Source organism: Podarcis vaucheri, assembly GCF_965113315.1.
Source record: "Podarcis vaucheri genome assembly, chromosome: 5".
Classification (NCBI taxonomy): domain Eukaryota; kingdom Metazoa; phylum Chordata; class Lepidosauria; order Squamata; family Lacertidae; genus Podarcis; species Podarcis vaucheri.
In genome coordinates this window covers 72,042,990-72,063,128 of record NC_138763.1, presented here as the reverse complement: position 1 = coordinate 72,063,128, position 20,139 = coordinate 72,042,990, and the positions used below count along the sequence as shown (strand labels likewise).

At 45.8% G+C, this 20,139-nt stretch overlaps 1 protein-coding gene across 1 annotated transcript in view; it reads left to right on the top strand.

Moving 5' to 3' along the window:
* TBATA (thymus, brain and testes associated) overlaps positions 1 to 20,139 on the top strand; it is a 37,580-nt gene continuing 17,441 nt past the window's right edge. Inside the window, exons 1-9 of the mRNA XM_082222255.1 lie at positions 1 to 212; positions 847 to 1,086; positions 2,931 to 3,101; positions 5,408 to 5,493; positions 8,460 to 8,624; positions 10,332 to 10,413; positions 13,447 to 13,612; positions 14,477 to 14,529; positions 19,599 to 19,786. Of these exons, the coding sequence (XP_082078381.1) occupies positions 867 to 1,086; positions 2,931 to 3,101; positions 5,408 to 5,493; positions 8,460 to 8,624; positions 10,332 to 10,413; positions 13,447 to 13,612; positions 14,477 to 14,529; positions 19,599 to 19,786 (1,131 nt within the window). The 5' untranslated portion in view covers positions 1 to 212; positions 847 to 866. The remainder of the gene's footprint in view (positions 213 to 846; positions 1,087 to 2,930; positions 3,102 to 5,407; positions 5,494 to 8,459; positions 8,625 to 10,331; positions 10,414 to 13,446; positions 13,613 to 14,476; positions 14,530 to 19,598; positions 19,787 to 20,139) is intronic.

Here is a 20,139-nt window from a genome sequence, read left to right as displayed (position 1 = left end):
AACTGTCAGAAGGGAGGGTGTCTTTAAATGGCCAGTTGTTTTGTTCTTCAGCAAACCTGTGGCAGACTCTGTTTCTCAAGTTCTCGTTCATCACATGACTCAGGCTCCCTGTCATAGAGTCTCTGGCATTAAAACCTTTCCTGCACACCTATGCGAGATTGTTCTTCACATCATCCTTACTTGCGGCAGTCTGTTTAAGACTGGCTTTTAAGGTTAGTACAACATTCTGAATTATTGACTTCTTTATGGAGAGAGAAATACAAGAACTCGCCAGCGTTCATCTAGACATTGGATTCGATCAAGTTGGTTGGATTCCCTGGAGTGTAAAAGATAACGTGTAATAGTTAGGCCAGATCAGAGCAAAATCAATGTATTTTTAAAGGCATTCACTACAGTGGGAGGGAATAGAAATGTTTTAAACTGTATTGCCTTCCAGACAATGTGTTTTTATTCAGAATTTATTCGGATTTGCTTGTTTATACAGCATCATGTCAAGCAATTGTTATCCCATGCTTTTTCATTGCTTTTACATTGCCTTCCTTGCTGTAGAAAGTCAGAAATTTTAATTGCACAAGCTGAATTTGCTGCAATTCTACTTGCAAACTCGCCACAGTCTAGAGGTGCCCTGTCTCACTAGAAACGGGGGTATTTGCAATTATTTAAAGTTGTTTGTCAAACTATTTTTGCACACCTTTGTGGATTTGGAACAAGGAGCCTGGGTACTACGTAAGCAGCCAAGGGAACCAAATTTCACTGTTTTCCTAGGAGAGACATCCTTTAGGCATCCGTTGCTCTGCAAGTTGTATAATTGTTTTTTAAAACTTTCCCTCTTCTCTTTTTACTCAGGACCATCTACGAAAGAGGACATGGGGGATCTGAAGAGTCCATCTGCCAGCCCCTTCACAGGCAAAGATATCACTGTTCTGGCAGGGAAGCTTAAACACATGGCCCTGAATACCCCACTCCGTTTCAGCGCTCAGGCCTTGAGACCCCATTCCAAGAACAGCGCTCGGTTTGGCTGCCTCAGCCATCACTCTTTCTTCTCACGGCACAATCCCCACCCTCACAGAGTCACTCATATTCAAGGTAAACAGGCAGCAGTGCCATCCTGTACGAGTCTGTTCAGAAGTAAAGTTCAGGCATGCTTTTGTTAGGTAATGAAAATCTGAAAGCGCTTCAATAAATAAATAAAAATGCGCGAATGTTGCAGCACAAAATTGCTGCTTATAGCTGTAAATTACAGTGGCATATGTATGTGCTTTGCATGCAATAGAATGCAAAAAGTACAATGTGTGACAATTCAATTACCGTATTTTTCGCCCCATAGGACGCACCGGCCCATAGGACGCACCTAGTTTTTTGGGGGGGAAATAAAGGGGGGATTTATTTCCCCCCCTAGGTGCGCTGTGCTAAGCCCAAAGCTTGGGGCGTGCGGAGCTCAGCTCGCCCCAAGCTTCTGGGTGCCGGCAAGGTCTCCGCTAGCCGTGGGAGAGCCGTGCAGCTCTCCCAGGGCTAGCGGAGCGCTGCGCTAATCCTGAAGCTTGGGGCGTGCGGAGCTCAGCACGCCCCAAGCTTCTGGGTGCCAGCAAGCTCTCCGCTAGCCCTGGGAGAGCTGGGTCTCCCACGGCTAGCAGATAGCTTCCTGAAGCCTGGAGAGCGAGAGGGGTCGGTGCGCACTGACCCCCCTCGCTCTCCAGGCTTCAGCGAAAGCCTGCATTCGCCCCATAGGACGCACACACATTTCCCCTTCATTTTTGGAGGGGGAAAAGTGCATCTTATAGGGTGAAAAATACGGTAGCTTTTTAAGGCATACAACAACAACAAAAATTCCTCTGGTGATTAATACCCTAATGTAGGCTCACCACGCCACAGAAAGCACACGGCCTCCCTCAAATAACACTGGGAATTGTAGTTTGCTAAGGGTGATGGGAACTACAGTTTCCGTAATAATAATAATAATAATAATAATAATAATAATAATAATAATAATAATATATTATTTATACCCCGCCCATCTGGCTGGGCCTCCCCAGCCACTCTGGGCGGCTTCCATAAAAACCGAAAATACAGTAAAATATCACACGTTAAAAACTTCCCTGAACAGGGCTGCCTTAAGATGTCTTCTGAATGTCAGGTAGTTGTTTATCGCTTTGACATCTGCTGGAAGGGCGTTCCACAGGGCGGGCGCCACTACCGAGAAGGCCCTCTGTCTGGTTCCCTGTAACTTGGCTTCTCGCACTGAGGGAACCGCCAGAAGGCCCTCGGCACTGGACCTCAGCGTCCGGGCAGAACGATGGGGGTGGAGACGCTCCTTCAGATGTACTGGGCCGAAGCCGTTTAGGGCTTTAAATGTCAGCACCAACACTTTGAATTGTGCTCGGAAACGTACTGGGAGCCAATGTAGGTCTTTCAAGACCGGTGTTATATGGTCCCGGCGGCCGCCCCCAGTCACCAGTCTAGCTGCCGCATTCTGGATTAGTTGTAGTTTCCGAGTCACCTTCAAAGGTAGCCCCACGTAGAGCGCATTGCAGTAGTCCAAGCAGGAGATAACCAGAGCATGCACCACTCTGGCGAGACAGTCCGCGGGCAGATAGGGTCTCAGCCTACGTACCAGATGGAGCTGGTAAACAGCTGTCCTGGACACAGTTTCCATGGTTCTTTGAGGGTGCTTTCAATGTATGGTGTGTACATAGCTGGAGTCTCACCTTTCAGACAGTTTGAAGGCAGAATTGGAGCCTTCAAAATCCGAAATGGATTCCAGAAGGAAGTTCTGAAGATTCCGCAGGCACACAGGTGAAGAATCTGAGTCTAGGAAATCCTTTCTGAAGCAGAACCAGGTAGCTCCTCCAAGCTCTGGTTCAAGCCAGTTTTCTTCTATAATGTGGTTCTTTCCTGTGCAACTTACCCATGGATGCCTTCTTCTGTTGCAGGCTTGAACGGTGCTCCTGTTTGCACCGTTAATGACGAGTGGTACCAGCAGACCATTCTGCCACCTCACCCAATGATAAAAAGTCAGATTCGTGCTTCTATTTTGGGGGCGCCTGGGGCGCAGATACCCATCGGAGACCCACAACCTGTTCCAGTCCCCTGGCTATCAACAGGTTAGTATGCAACAGGAATATTTCCAACGCAAGCGCCACACTCACACATGCACAACTTTCCAGGGGTGCACACTGGCAATTTGCAAAGCAAGAGTATTTTGGGGGACACACCTCCCATTCACTTCAAAATGAGCTTTTACTCCACTATGCAAATAACCCACAGGGGCCTTGATCTGGATTGGGGCTAATAGTTAAACCTTCTACACACACACACGCGCACACACACACACACACACACACACACTATTCCACAAACATGCTAGGGTCTCAGTCTGGATCATGTTCCTCATGCTCAAAATTTGTGGCTTCTGGGATAGCTGCGCAGCCTGCATTCGCTCCATAACACACACACACATTTCCCCTTACTTTTTAGGAGGGAAAAAGTGAGTCTTATAGAGCAAAAAATATGGTATACATATAAAGCTAAAGGTAAATGACCCCTGGACAGTTAAGTCCAGCCAAAGGCGACTGGGGTTGCGGTGCTCATCTCGCTTTCAAGCCAAGGGAGCCAGCATTTGTCCACAGACAACTTGCCAGGTCTCGTGGCCATCATGACTAAACCGCTTCTGGCGCAACGGAAACCAGAGCGCACAGAAATGCCATTTACCTTCCCACCACAGCAGTACCTATTTATCTACTTGCAACGGCATGCTTCCAAACTGCTAGGTTGGCAGGAGCTGGGACAGAGCAACAGGAGCTCATCCCATTGTGTGGATTTGAACTGCCAACCTTCTGATCGGCAAGCCCAAGAGGCTCAGTGGTTTAGACCACAGCACGACCGACATCCAAATATCTGTGCATAAGGGCACAGATTTGGAGCTGGTGTATTTTGTAGCTTGGTGCTTAGATCAGATACTGATAAGAGTCTCCGGGTGAAGACTTTTTCCTGCCTGTTTGGACAACTACAAGGAAGCTTGTCTCCAAAGGAGAGAGAGCTTTTGGCACAGTCCTGATAGTCGTATGAAACAGGTTTTGGTGTGTGTATGATTTGTTGCCCCATCTTACGATACCACAGAGAGCACTACTGTCAAAAAGCTCAGCTTAGCTTCCTTCCGAGATCCACTTCACCACCTGCAATCTATCCTAATCAACAAGGGTTGTCAATGCTATTATATCACAGACTGTGCCATTAAATATCATCATGATGAATATGCCTCCTGAGGACACGGTGATTAATAGCACCCGCATTAAAGCAGAAACAGGGTGTGTGTGTGCGCCTGTTTCTTGAGCTGCCTCACGTGATCTCAGCAGGCTGTAATGTGGTTCTCAGCTGTTTCTGAATCTGCATCAAATTATTGCCAGGGGCTTAACTTGGGTTCACATCCATACCAATATATACAAAGCATTCTTATACCACTTTCAACAGCCATGGCTCCCCCCCCATGGGAAATGCCGTTCATTAAGGGTGCTGGAAATTGTTGGCCCATGAGGTCTGCACCCTTAACAAACAACAACAACAACAATAATAATTTATTATTTATACCCCGCCCATCTGGCTGGGCTTCCCCAGCCACTCTGGGCGGCTTCCAAAAAAAATATTAAAATGCTGTACTACGTCAAACATTAAAAGCCTCTCTAAACAGGGCCTCCTTCAGATGTCTTCTAAAAGTCTGGTAGTTGTTGTTCTCTTTGACATCTGGTGGGAGGGCATTCCACAGGGAGGGTGCCACTACCAAGAAGGCCCTCTGCCTGGTTCCCTGTAACTTGGCTTCTCGCAGTGAGCGAACCACCAGAAGGCCCTCGGTGCTGGACCTCAGTGTCCGGGTAGAATGATGGGGGTGGAGACGCTCCTTCAGATATACTGGACCGAGGCCAGACAATAAACAGACAAGGTTTATTTGGGGAAATCCATGACAGTTACAGTGGTAGAAGAGTGCTTTGTATGTATGGCATGAATGTGGCCTCATTTCCAAGCTGTTTCCGAATGTTCATCAAGTTGCTGCTGAATGTTCATTTGAAAAAATGATCTTCCGTCATAACCCAGAGGCCAGGATGCCTCTGTCAAAACTAGCATATAAGAAATAATAGAAAGAGCATGCTAGTTTTGAATGCACAAGGGGTTTTTGTGTAGTGGAACGTTCAGTCTGCCTTCTGAAGTGGTACAGTCCAACTGCCTGCTATCAATATATCACACAAGACTGCCAGTCATGTGTTTTGCCTATAAGACTGTTCCACACATTACACACAGAGGCAAGCTCAGGGAGGGAATCCGCAGCCGATCCTGGCTCCCGCATGACCGCATCCCAGCCACTTTTGTTTTTATTTCGAATTTGCCATCTTCCTCATTCCTCCCCTCTCTCAAGCAGGTTCTTTGTCCAATGCCTGGCGAGAAGAATTGAGGGAACTTGCTGCAAGAGTCAGAGCCGCCTCGTCCACTGAGAAAAAGGAGGCAGTGAGTAGGAAAAAGGGGGTGGCATTGTGATCCCATCCCGTGGGGCTGATTTGCTAAGGAAGGGGGTGAGCCCAACACTGGGAATGAAAGTAACCACGTACAGTGGATGGGATCAAAAACAGTCCAGTACAATTATTTGTTCGGATAATGAGGAAAAATAGCACTTCTGTTTTCCATTTTGTAACCCTGCTCAGACTTGGGCTGTCTTCTTTAGTGATTCTTTCAGAAGATGACAACTCCTCATTTTGTTGATATCAGAATAAATCATTTCTCATTCAAAGAATACCCAAAGACGAGTTAGTGGGATGCTTAATGTACAGGCAGGGGATGATAAACCCATGGGTACAGTGGACTGGAGTGTCTGACTGTTAACTAGAAGGTTGCTGGTTTGAGCCCACCCAGGGATGGCAGTGGGCAGGATTCCTGCAGTGCAGGGGATTGGATGAGAAGGTCCTTGAGGTCCCGTCCAACTTTACAATTCTGTGATTTTATGATATAGTGACATGATGGACTTCTGTTGAAATGAATAAGCATGCATAACACTCCCCTACAGAGGGCAATGAACCTGCAACTTCTAAATGTCATTGGACTCCCAGCTCCCATCATCTCTGTTGGCTAGAACTGATGGGAGCTGGAGCCATCATCTGGAGGTGGACCGGTTCCCAAACTCAGCTCCACCATGGGCTGGGCTGAGACTGAAACTCCAAGAAGATGAGAAGAGCCTGCTGGATCAGGCCAATGGCCCTTCTAGTCCAGCATTCCCACAGTGACCAACCAGGTGCCCATGGAAAACCCACGAGATCTAAGCAACCTCCAGATTTAGGGATGTCAACACTCCAATCCAGCTTACTTCTTTGAACTCTGAGGCTAAGGTCCAATACCAGAGGGCAGGGCACTGTGGAAAGACTGGGGTGATTCCTAGGCAAAGAATGGCATGCAGTTGCTAGCCTTCCCATTGTTGAAACTTTGGCTCCAACTGGAGCAGCTGCCTGGGCCAATTCTCAATTAAATATTTGTGGCCGGTTACACAAGGCCAACCAAGTACACAACTACACAACATCTCTAGTTTTGTAAGGGTTGGTGCTGAAACTCTACCGGAGGTCAGAATTATGGAGCAGCAGAAGACTAGCACAACCGAAATTTGAGCTTTTCCTCAAATACAGATAATACTGGGAGCAGCTTGTTCCAACCTAACCTGGATGGCAGCTCAAAAATGAAGTGCTGCACTTTCTGGGAGGAACTTTGTTCACCCAGCTCAAATTCACTGAGTGCTACAAACCACTCATATTTAGAAACACAAGATTCAAGGCTCTGTCTTTCCATATCAATCGTTTAAAGCCACAGCTCCGTGATTCATACACACACACACACACACACACACACACGTAGATATAGATATAGATATAGATATATACACAAAAGTTCTGTGCCTCCCCATCTCTCTGCCAAGCAGTAGCAAAAGTCCATAAGGTTCCAGGCACTCGCCCAGGGTTTGGGCTCCTTTGGAGAACCGAAAGCAGTGGAGACCATTGTAGCTTTAAGAAATATGATTCCCCCCCCCACCTATTTAGTCTGCATGGATGGAGTCCAGATTTTATAGCATGGTCATCTCAAGAGGGTCAGTGCAGCACTCAGTCCAAGGCATCGCTCCTAATTATACCTTCCTAAAAACTAATCCTCCTCTATTCAGTTTCAGTTGCTTTGAAGTACTCATGGTTAGGTTTCACCTAACAAAGGAGTTCCCCTGCCTTCATCAACACTTGTGGATTGACTAGGATTAAAGATTGGTAAACACTTAGAACATTTACTTCTTTCCATGCTAATTCCTGATGCTCAAAAGTAGGTACACACATTCCAATACACATGCATCTTGATTATATTCTCGACATTGGACACAGTCTTTACAAATAACCTCTGATTAAACCTCTTGCATAACCCCTCTCTAATGCACATTGAGACAGTCTTGCAACATATCCCAGTTATAACATACAAGTTCTAATTACATTCTTTTCATTAAACCTAAACATTGAGCACCACAGATCTATCTAGATCCATCCATCCATCCAACTATACACACACACTCTCTCTCACGTACACATCAATCAACCAACCAACCAACCAACCAATCACTCAATCAATCTTGTTTAACTAAAAGTCATTACAAACCTTTCACGCACATATACACTGTTGGCCACCAGTAGATGGCTCACAAGCCTCAGCGATAAATAAGGATGGGTTATTTTGATTTCAACATCTAGTACTTTCCCCATGTCATATTTTGGAGTCTTACGTAAATTTTCTTAATACTGAAAGGACACACCTTTAAATCACTATTACAACATTTAACAGTTGTGGCTTCCCCCATAGAATCCTGGGGGACCCCTATTCCCCTCTCAGACTGATTTAACAGTCCATCTCTCTTCCCAGGAGACTCTGGGAGCTATAGTTCTGTAAGTGGAATAGAAGTCTCTTAAGGACTCTCAGCACCCTTAACAACCTACAGTTCCCAGGATTCTTTGGGGGAAGCAGTGACTGTTAAAGTGGTATGAGGGCCTTTTAAACGTGGCCAAAATGCATTCACAATGGTTTCTTAAGAAATGTTTCCTTTACTTGAGCAAAAATAAGCTCCTGAGATTATGTCCACATTAAAGGTTCCTTATCAGATCCATAATCAGAGAATTAATTTGCTGAAATATATGCTAATAGTGAATATGGGGTAGACTGCAAACTCACTTCAGCAAGATCAGAGCATGTTCAGTAGACATGGAATGCTGATTGACAGATGAGAGCAGGTGGGAAAGGAAAACATGGGCAGGAGGGGAATGGAATGGAATGGCGTATCCTGAAAGACGGTATGGCTGGCTTACTACAACTCTGAACAGGAGCACCATACATTGCAAGATTTTGTGTCTGACTTGTTCTTCCATGTCCAGTTCCTCTACTGTAGCTTGTTGTTGTATTTTAAGGCAGAAAAGTCTCGGAGGGAAACGCAATACTCAGAAGAAACAGGACGTCTCATCCCACCTCCCTCTCGAGCTACAGCTTGCCATTCGTCCCGCCGTTTGCACAGGAACAATGCCAAGAATAAAGGCAAGGATGCGACCCTGCTCTTCCGGGACCAAGAACTTATAGTAAGCCATGCATGGGGGGAAAAGGGGCAAACAGACCCTTCTTCTTCTTTTTTAACCTATACCACAAACCAATTACAACTATTTTCCTGTAAATTTATTGATGGAGTAATAAGAAAAGTTTCTGCTCAGTGCTGATTATAAATTAAATTTGATTTTGATGGAATAATAAGAACAGTTTCTGCTCAGAATGGATTAGAAATTAAACCTGATAAAGCAGATAATTATCACACAGACACACAAATGTTATGTTTCATTTGCTTTGGGGGGAAAGTAAGGAAAGCAGCAAATGCTTATCTTTTTTAAGAAAACAAAAACAAAATTTATATACCATTTGCTTGTAAGAAATCTAAGTGGATTACAAAACTATAAAGTAAAACATTAATTTAAAAAAGCCAGTTAAAAACAGGTGTTTAAAAACATTCAAAAGATGATTAAAATGAACAGTAACCAAAAAAGGGATAAGCAGATGTAGTTTGCCTAAACAACAATCTTTCAAACAAGTTCTGAAAAGAGTACAGCGAAGGAACCTGCCTGGTGTCAATAGGTGAGGGGGTCCAAAGTGTAGATGCTGCTGAACTAAAGGACTGATTTCTTACAATTGTGGAACGAGTATTATATGGCATCAGTAACAGCGCCAGTTTCACAAATTCAAGCAGCTGCATGTGCTTATATGGATTAAGGTGATACTTCAGGTAAACTGGTCCCAAGCTGTTAAGGGCCAACAATAACACACTGGACTTGGCCCAGCCCAGCAGCAAATGGGCAACCAGTGCAGAACTCTTTGCACTTTGAAAAGAATAAAACCTGGTTCTAAATAGCCACTTTCTGAGAGCCCTACATAGAGCGAGTGCCCAAACAGATCGGAGATTCATATGACACAACTTTTGCTAGGCTGTGTAACTCAGGTGTGCTTTCCGAGAGTCCAAAACAAACACTTATGAGGGGACAGAAAAAAGCACACCTGTCTAAGGATTGAGGGGTCCTAAGGAAAGTGTGGTGGCAACGGGGAAGATCTCACACTGTGGCGCTGTGGGTTAAACCACAGAGCCTAGGACTTGCCAATTAGAAGGTCGGCGGTTCGAATCCCTGTGACGGGGTGAGCTCACGTTGCTCAGTCCCTGCTCCTGCCAACCTAGCAGTTCGAAAGCACGTCAAAGTGCAAGTAGATAAATAGGTACCGCTCCGACGGGAAGGTAAACGCCGTTTCCGTGCGCTTCTCTGGTTCGCCAGAAGCGGCTTAGTCATGCTGGCCACATGACCCGGAAGCTGTACCCCGGCTCCCTTGGCCAATAAAGCGAGATGAGTGCCGCAACCCCAGAGTCAGTCACGACTGGACCTAATGGTCAGGGGTCCCTTTACCTTATACCCCTGAAAAAGAGGGTGTGTCTTGGAAAAAGAGGACACATGGCAACCCTAATTACCCTAAGATAGGTCTCCATACCTTGCTGCCTGCAAGCTACTAGGTATAAATGGAAGCCCACCAAGGGTTTGACCAGCGTCCTCATTCTGACCCCTGCCTGGGACTGCGGGGAGAGGCGTGGGGAGATTGCACCATAGGAACAACGAATGGTAAGGTAGGGCAAAGTTCTCACCAGCATAAAAATTACCGAGATAAGCCTGTGTGTATACCCTCTTGACCCTGTTGTATCAATGTCACTCCGACCCCGGTTGTGCTGACACTTTCCCACTGTACTCTTCTGCCAACAGATTTTAGAGCTGCTCTGTCAGATCCTGCAGACAGACTCCTTGACTGCGATCCAGCAATGGCTGCTCATGGCTGCGCAGAGGGGTAAGGTGCATGCAGAGCCTTCAAGGAGCAAAAGCCTTAGGAAATGTGCATTATCTCTACTTTGTTATCAACTATCTCCCCCTATTAACACCCGTTGCAGCTCAGTGGGTTGTTGTCTAATGCATCGAAACACTCAGGGCATGCAGCACGTTTGCAATGCCACCTTGAAGCATAGGCCTTTCCACACATTACAACACATCAGCACCTGGGGGATTGCAGCAGAATGTGCAGCCGACAAGTCAGTCCTGATTTTCTGGTCACTGTTTCTGGCTATGTCTCATTTGCAGATTAAATAGCCCAGCCAATGTGGTCCATGCATTGGTACCCTGGATTACTGCAATGCACTCTGTGTGGTGCCACCCTTAGAACTGGCCTGGGAGCTGCAGCTAGTGCAGAATCTAGCAGCTCAGCTGTTGACTGGGCTGGGCCCAGTGGCGGAGCAAGCCGATTGGGCGCTGGGGCCCAATCCTGGGCCGTGTTCAGAAAGTGGTGGGGGGGATGAGTGTTCAGACCCCTGGGCCCTCACTTGTGGGGTGCCTCAGGGTTCTGTCCTCTCCCCCATGCTTTTCAACATCTACATGAAGCCGCTGGGAGAGATCATCAGGGGATTTGGGCTGAGTGTTCATCAGTATGCGGATGATACCCAGCTCTACCTCTTTTTCAAATCAGAACCAGTGAAGGCAGTGAAGGTCCTGTGTGAGTGCCTGGAGGCGGTTGGAGGTTGGATGGCGGCTAACAGATTGAGGTTGAATCCTGACAAGACAGAAGTACTGTTTTTGGGGGACAGGAGGCGGGCAGGTGTGGAGGATTCCCTGGTCCTGAATGGGGTAACTGTGCCCCTGAAGGACCAGGTGCGCAGCCTGGGAGTCATTTTGGACTCACAGCTGTCCATGGAGGCACAGGTCAAATCTGTATCCAGGGCAGCTGTTTACCAGCTCCATCTGGTATGCAGGCTGAGACCCTATCTGCCTGCGGACTGCCTCACCAGAGTGGTGCATGCTCTGGTTATCTCCCGCTTGGATTACTGCAATGCGCTCTACGTGGGGCTACCTTTGAAGGTGACCCGGAAACTACAACTAATCCAGAACGCGGCAGCTAGACTGGTGACTGGGAGCGGCCGCAGAGACCACATAACACCGGTCTTGAAAGACCTACATTGGCTCCCAGTACGTTTCCGAGCACAATTCAAAGTGTTGGTGCTGACCTTTAAAGCCCTAAATGGCCTTGGTCCAGTATATCTGAAGGAGCGTCTCCACCCCCATCATTCTACCCAGACACTGAGGTCCAGCACCGAGGGCCTTCTGGCGGTTCCCTCGCTGCGAGAAGCCAAGTTACAGGGAACCAGGCAGAGGGCCTTCTCGGTAGTGGCGCCCGCCCTATGGAACGCCCTCCCACCAGATGTCAAAGAGAACAACAACTACCAGGCTTTTAGAAGACATCTGAAGGCAGCCCTGTTTCGGGAAGCTTTTAATGTTTGATGTATTATAGTATTTTAATATTCTTTTGGAAGCCGCCCAGAGTGGCTGGGGAAGCCCAGCCAGATGGGCGGGGTATAAATAATAAATTTTTATTATTATTATGGGGCAGCCTGGGGATTGGGCCAGCCACCCGCAGGGGTGGGGCCAGCTGGGGCAGGATGCTCCACAGGGCCTCAGAGGAGTCTGCCTGCCTCCTCCCACTCAGCCGCCCTACAGCTGGGGAGGAGGCAGTGGGTGGACTGTTTGGGGCAGTATGGAGCCTGTGGGCACTCAAGCCACCGCATCACTCCCAGGAGAGATGCGTAGCTCAGGCATGCTGCAGGCCCCGCGGTGAGTGCCGCCTGGCAGTTTGTCACACACACACCCTCAGTGGCGACACCCGGGGCGGGGCAGCCTGCCCTCACCGCCCTCCCCTTCCTCCACCCCTGGCTGGGTCATCGAGACCGCACACATCATCTCTGCTGAAATATCTGCCCTGGCTGCCAATATGCCATCAGGCCAAACACTTTACCTGCTGGACCACCTCACTCCATAAAGCCTTGCCAGACCATTAGATCATTAGGAACGACACTTTTGCCAGTGGTGCATGGTGGAACTACCAGGAATAGGGCCTTAATAGTGGCAGTGCCAAAAGCATGGAACTCCCAACTGATATTAAGCAGACACCCTCACTATTAAGCATTGGACACTTAAAGCTTTTTTATTCATTCAGTATTGTGACTCAGCTGTGTGCAATCTGCATATTATGAACAGTTTTCTTTGTTTTATTAAGTTTATGTTGTTTTATTAGTGTCTTAGGCACATCACCCTTTTTGTGACTTAGCAGTATATGAACCTGCATGATGAATAAACATAATAAATTAGATTCCTAGATATGCACCTAAATTAGCAACATAGGAATAATTCCTAAGTGTGGTTCAGGCATGTTAACACCTGTACAACGCCTTCCTCTAAGGAAGTCCCCAAGTGACTTTACAGCCAAAGTGAAAATGCAATAATAAAATCACATAAACGTTATTAAGCACAGTCCTATCACCAGCGTTGCCCAAATGCCTGGGGAAACAAGTATGTCTTTGCCGGATGCTGAAATGATGACAAAGTTTGTGCCAGTCAGGCCTCCCTGAGGAGAGCATTCCATCAACAAGAGGCTACTACAGAGAAGGCCTGTTCTCTCATCACCAACCCTCAGTTTCCAAAACTCTGGTCTCCGGCTGTTTTTGGACTACAATTCCCATCATCGCATATCACTGGTCCTGCTAGCTAGGGAAGATGGGAGTTGTAGTCCAAAAACAGCTGGAGACCCAAGTTTGGGAAACCCTGCTCTATCTAGATCCCCCTCAAATATCTCAAGGCCTGGGCAGGTTCATGTGGTTATTTACAAACTGATAGTTTTATATGGGAATGATAACTTGTGGGCTAATTTTTATTTATATGTGAAATTGCATGCAGAAAAAAAAGAAGGGCAGCTGGGACAAACCTATTTATTTTACCTTAAAACTGTGCAGTGCAGGTGAGATCTTTTGATTCCTAAACATGTCCTCTCCTCTCCCTGCAGAAAAGGACCTTGTCATGGGATTGTTGCAGACGGCAACTGCCAATTTACATCTTGATCCCCAGGAGCTGACCACAAGCATGGAAGAGAGACTTCCATCACAGTTGCCCCTAGATGCCTCAGGATTTGCCTCCAAACCGCGCAGCTTTGGGAGAAATCATGTAACCAGGTGCCCTCTTTGCAAGTCCTTTGAATGTTTGCTAAAATGAATTTCTGTTGCATATTACAGAAGATAACTAGACACGTTATGGGGGAAAGTACTACTTCTTGACACAGCACAGACTTAAATCATGGAACTTGTGCCCACAAGAGGTAGTGGTAGCAAGCAACCTGGATGGTTTTAAAAGAAGTCTAGACAAATTCATGCAGGGTAAAGCTACCAATGGCTACTAGCCACCCAGAGTGGCTGGGACAAGTGGCTAGGATGGACTACAATTAATACATTCTCATTATTGCTATCATCTTCTACTTCCAGTAGAACTTCAAACCCACTGGTTATATGTTAATATGAACACAGGGCTGGATTTAGGTTTGATGAGGCCCTAAGCTACTGAAGGTAATGGGGCCCTTTATATGTCCAGCTGTCCTTTGTCAACAACAAATTGTCACTGTTTTTCATGTTGAATATATGCTATATGGTAATTTATGGACCTAATAGGTATCTAAAGCCATTTGCACATAACAAAATATGTATTTTATCAAAGTAATGGTTGAACTGAAATACAATTAAGAAGTATATTAATAGTGAAATTGGGGGGCGGCAAGAGAGTGGGGCCCTAAGCTATAGCTTGTTTAGCTTATACATAAATGTGGCACTGCATGAACATTAGGGACACAGCCAGCAGACTGCTAAAGTCTCCTCAGCATCATTCCTGCTGGAAAGAAACCATTTAAAGGGCTATGCAAATGCTGAAGATGAACAGATTGTCCAAGATGATCGCAAAATGGCAAAAGTAGTTTTCATGCCAGAAATGTTGGTCAAGGTGCGTAGCTTCTCTTATAATCATGTTGGCCCTGGTTTATTTTGTTGCAGGCTGTCTGTTATGAGACAAAAACAAGAACCTATCCCAGAAGAAGAAAAGCCAGGTAAAAACAAAAACCAAAAACACCCTGTAGAAAATGCTGTGTTTTCATTGGAAAATGCAAGGCATTAAGTAGGTGTCCCTGCGGCAACCAGTGGAAATGTCCTGTGTAGGGATCTTAAGCAGGAAATTAGCTGCTGGATGTGCTTCAGGTGCGTTGAGACTCAGACTCTAGACTCAGAATAAGCCAAGGGCACAGAATAAGCCGATTACACAGCTCAGCTTCCAACATGTTCCCATCAAACTATTTCATATGAGGCCATCTGCGCAGGGTATGCTTGCTCCTTAGGCTCAGTGAACTACCCTAAGGTGGAGGAGCAGGACTGCATATGTATTGTGTAAGCACTTAATGTGGAATTATGCTTCATGCCTGGTTTGTGCATGCTGAACCACACAGAGAGCCAACATCGTGCCCTCCTGACATATAATTACAGCAGGACTTATATAATTACAAAATGGATGGCACAATTGTTTCCTGTATTTCTAAAGAAGGAAGGTGTTCTCACCTGGGGCCTATGTGAAGCCAAGCCTTTGGTGAGCTGCATCCAGAAAAGCAAAAGATGCTGGCACTTCCTCAAAAAGCTTCAGGTTTATCAAAGTGATCTTTGACTTAAGCAAGGTTTTTCTGTTTGCGTTTTATGTCGTGGCAGTGGGCCCAGTCAAAATCAGCCATGCTCCTACACATAGGACACGACTTGATATTTCGTAACCAGCAACTGGAGAAAGAAAATTAGCCATGTATGTTTCCCATGGGACTTGATAGATATTTGTAATTAACATTCCTTACTGGTGAATGTGACCTGTTTTTAAATACCAGGCTCCCTGATCCTTCACTGAAACTGATTGATACTTTACTGTTCTGTTGCTAACAAAATTTCTCCTGCAGATTACTTTTCCTGAGCGCTTCCCAGCATTTTGGTCTCAAGTTTAGGTTATAGTCAGTTCCGGCCTTACTGTTAGACAGTTTGAGGGGACTCCTTCATACTTCATATATATTTTTGAATACCATTAAAGGGGTGAAAAGTTGCTTATTGCTACTTCCCCATCCCCACACACAACTGAGTGGGCCTTTTTGATCTTTGACCTCAGGCACCAAGTTAACTTGGATTATCTTTCTGCTTCATATTTATATAACCCTATTGAATTCTCTGCTGATTCTGGTTTACTTCGGTGGATGCAAGCAATCAGTCAGTCATCATTCATAATATGCTACCTAATTGCCCAAAGGAGGTTTGGAAGTCTGGTGGTATGCCTTTATAGTGTTTAGGGTAGCAAATTTGGGCAGGGAGTTTACAAAAATGTGGCCATAATCTCTGGTTCTCATTGTTAAGTTGTGGGTGAACATATCAGACGACACAGCGATTCTTCAAACAGCTCTTGTTTATTCACAGGCCAGAACAGAACTGAACTGAAGGGTTCAGTCAGCCTGCTTATATAGAACTCCAGTACATTGTAACTGTAACAACTTTTCTAAAACTATCCAATCACTCAACGTCACTTTTGATCCCTTATTTGCATAACTATCTACAGTATCCCCCTACTGGCCCAGGGTGAGAACTTCAGTACGTAACACTCATATCCACTGGAAACACATTAAACAATCCATCTCATTTGTGCTTTCCATTTTCAGTGCACATTGGCTCTGCAGAGGTTCTCCAGTTTCACCCCTCTGCAGATGAAAAGCAAAGCCAATCAGACCAAACCAATTAGAAAGAAACCTTCCTCCTGATGTGACTACTCTTGCTGCTCCAGCTTGTAGTGTTACCGCTCCTGCTACTCACCCAATGGCAACAATGCTGCAAGAAAAAGGGCTTCTTTAGAAAACTCGGCATCTCAGAACGTGCCTCTTGGATTGAGGCACCGCAGTCTTCAAGGGGGATGACATTTTGAGATATTGTTCAATGAGACTCTGCACAATTCTGAAAGCGTTGGAAAGACCCATTCCGCTGTGTCCTCCTGTGTTCCAGCTTGGTATTCAGCATAATTCAAGAGAGGAACTCCAAGAAGTTGCAGAATGATGAACATGGAAGGTGCACCTTTAATGGCATGGTGCCTATTGTAGGACGATTCTGAACTTTGAGACAAGGACTCAGAGCCTTTCATTCCTTCTTTGATAGCTGGTAGTATGTCAATTAATTATTTCCTCTCTTGGAACTATTTGCATTCCATCCCCACACTGCTGTTTGCTTGCTTGCTTTTTAATGACCATAGTAGGAGTGCAATTAAGATGTTACAAAATTCTGTAGCTTTGTTTTTAAAAAATAAAAAGCTAGTTGTTTGAGGCTGCTGCTTAGTGCTCTGAATTGTCCTGGGTGTGGAGGAGCTGAAACTTTTCCTAAAGAGCTAGGCTATAGTTACCTGTTTGGGCTGTGAAACCGACTAGAGTGAAGGGGAGAGGACAGGGAGAAAGATTCCTCCTGCTCAGGAATTTGCTGATGAAAGTCATGTATATTAAGTGAAACAAGGATTTAATCATACGGAATTGTTTTGTTGTTGTTGCTGTTGGGTTTCTAAAGGCAGCCTGTAGAATTCTCTTTAACAATAAATCTACGATGAGCAAAAACATTCAACATGTGTCCCTGCCTGCCTCCAGAAGCTGTTCGGTTCTTGAGGCGAAACAAGGATGCAAAGTGCTTGCGGTTTGCACATTCCTCTGTGATGGAAAGCCTGTTCTGCAAAGGGACTGTTCCTCCAGTGTCAGGGAAACACCTAAACTTTCTGTGCCGCCATGTGATCCCTATCAGTGATGCCAAATTTCATCCAAGCAAAGGCAGTATCGGGTCTGCCTTTCATTCACTATGAATGATTTCCTCCCAAACAATTCAATTCAGCGTGAGGGAAGCCTTCATACAAGCTAGAATGGATCTCGTCTGGCTGTGTTTGCGCATGCATATGCATGTGTGTGCTCATTCCCCCAGAAGCGCATTCACAAAGCCAAGCTTCTTCCTCCCTCCCAGCCTGCCCTTGAAGTAACTTGATCTTAGAGGCTGGAACACTGAGCCCCTTGAAGTTGGTAAAGAGGAGAGAGAGAGGCGCTGCTTCTTAGTGCTATGCCTGCTTCCTCCAGTTTCCCTCTGGAGGAGGAAGGTGAAGGGGGCCCCTTTGCAGAACTTTCTTACAGATGGGGGCTGATGGGTAGGGAATAGAAAGACTGCAAAACAGGAATGCAGATTCCAAAGGCTCCGCTTCAAAAGTCCATTGCAGCATTCATCCTCAGAGCTTTGCTAAATGTTGATCCATCACATTCCAGGCCCTGAGTATTTGTACCTTTTGCTGCTGCTGATTAATCATTTGCCTTCCCGGTGATGTGTAATTTGGGGATAGGAAGCAAGTCAGGGCTGGCCGCAATATATTGTGAATCTCGGCTCAAGGGGTCTTTCCCCACCCCCTTTTTGGATTCGCTGCCCATCCATGCATTTTGATTTGCGCACACAATCTGCACCATGAACTCGCCGGCAGCTTCAAGATACTGCTGGCTGCTTCTCTTTTTCTTTCCTTCTGCAGCAAAAGGTAAGAGAGACAAGGCACTGGGAAGCTCGGGGGGGGAGGGCATGAAATCTGAAAAATATCTCACTGAGGTGAGTCCTGGTTAACTTATTTGCTCGTTGGGATTCTCAAGCTCAAAGGAGGGAAGCTGTGAAAAGGATCCCCTTCTCAGTCCCATTCATGTACAATTTATTGGCATGGCAACTATCAACTAGTGGATCCTGAGGGGCAGCTCTTTGTGACTCAGATTCAGGCTCCCGGATCCCAGAGCCTTGCCTGCAAATTTCCCTGAGCACCTGTTGTTTTCCACATGTTCGTGGGAAATATAAAATTAAGTGGCACGGAAAGTATTTAAACGTGACTTAGCTTTCATAGCTACCAAACGGTCAGTGGAAAGCTGATTATGCTCCCCCCCCCACAACCCATAGCTGTCAACTTTTCCCTTTTCTTGTGAGGAATCCTATTCAGAATAAGCGAATTTCTCTTAAAAAAAGGGAAACGTTGACAGCTATGCCCCAACCCCATCCTTGGATCTGCTATGGACTTTTTGCAGAATTAAGGATGCCAAATCAAAATGGGTTATGAAATGTAACTACTTGGTTGCTATGAGCATTCAAATGGCGTGTTATATAAAACAACAATCATTTTAATATCACAACATATTGGACCATCCTAGCGTTTGACAAGAAGGACCTTTAAACCCTACAATTTACGGTGGCTTAAATTGGAGAGAATCCGTATTAAGACAATTCAGATGTGGCACACCTCAACCAAAATTAAATACATTTTTAAAGCTATTGGCAACAGGGGGATTGAAAATGATCAACTCTAACTGGACTGGGCTGATTTTCCCCCACCCCCCATTAAGCTCTATGGCTGAAATTATAAATATATTTTATGGAAGTCTCATCCTATTCAAATCATTGGAACTTACTTACCCGGTGTGGATCAGGAATAACAAATGTCCATTAATATCTGTAATAGTGTCTAAGAGCATCTTCCTGCAGGCATGGTAATATCTCAGCAATGATTGTTACCTCTTCTATTTAAAATAGGGGTGGGGAACCCATGACCCTCTAGAGTCTGCTTGACTCCAATTGCCATTGTCTTTAACCATTGGCCATGCTGGCTGGGGCTGATAGGAGTTGGAGTCCATAAAAACAGAGGGCCACAGGCTCCCCACACTCTATAGGAGTGAGCATAATAATTGCACTGCCCCTCCAGAATATTATGATACTAATCAAAGCCTATGACAGATAATCACACAGAACTATGCTGATCTAGCTGTTCCATTTTCTGCCATCCAGCGTGACTTTCTCCTACCTCTGTCCAGCTGTTCATGGCATGAGAAGGAATTACAGTGCACATTATAAGAGCTTGATATTCCATCCTTGGGGTGACATAGAACCAAGCCACATTGCCTTAGCAAAGGGGGGTTGTGAGGTTGGTGGGGAAACTCAACTGGTCAGTATTCTTGGCGTCCAGCACCTCCAACAAATTCATCCCTTCCTTCTCACATGGACCAGCTGAGACTCAGCATCTTATTTAAAAGTGTTCAAGTGACTTCAGTGTAGGACTCTTTTATAGAGAACCTGGAGGCACCATCTTTCAAGTCAGGAATCCTATACCAGTACCGCTACTCACTGGGTGGCCAGCTAAGATATCTGTCAAGGCCAACTTTGCAAGGAAGCAAGCTGCAGGCTGAAGCTCTGGTTGATGTGCATCTCGTGTGGAGAAATCCCAGCAATGCCGGGGAGCACCTTCTCCAAGTCCAAGTTGGTGACGTCTTCATCCTACAATGGGTTTTAAACGATTGAGAGGGGAAACACTAGTTTTCCATTACTAACCAACGCCGGAGATTTCATTAAGCATGTTCAGATTGTATGTTTCTCCTGCTACTGCTGGGCTTCTATTCGGCACTAGAACTGACATTGCTCACTTAGAATGTTCACCTAGTCTGACCAATAACTCAGGTTGATCTGGAAATGATCATCGTCAGCTAACAACCCTCCCCGTTCCCTGCCAACACTATCTGCACAGACGTCGAGCAAAAGAACGTTGCATATTATTTTATACACTGCAAGCACATAGTTGAAGTATGGGATTCTTTGCCAGAAGGGGAGCTCAT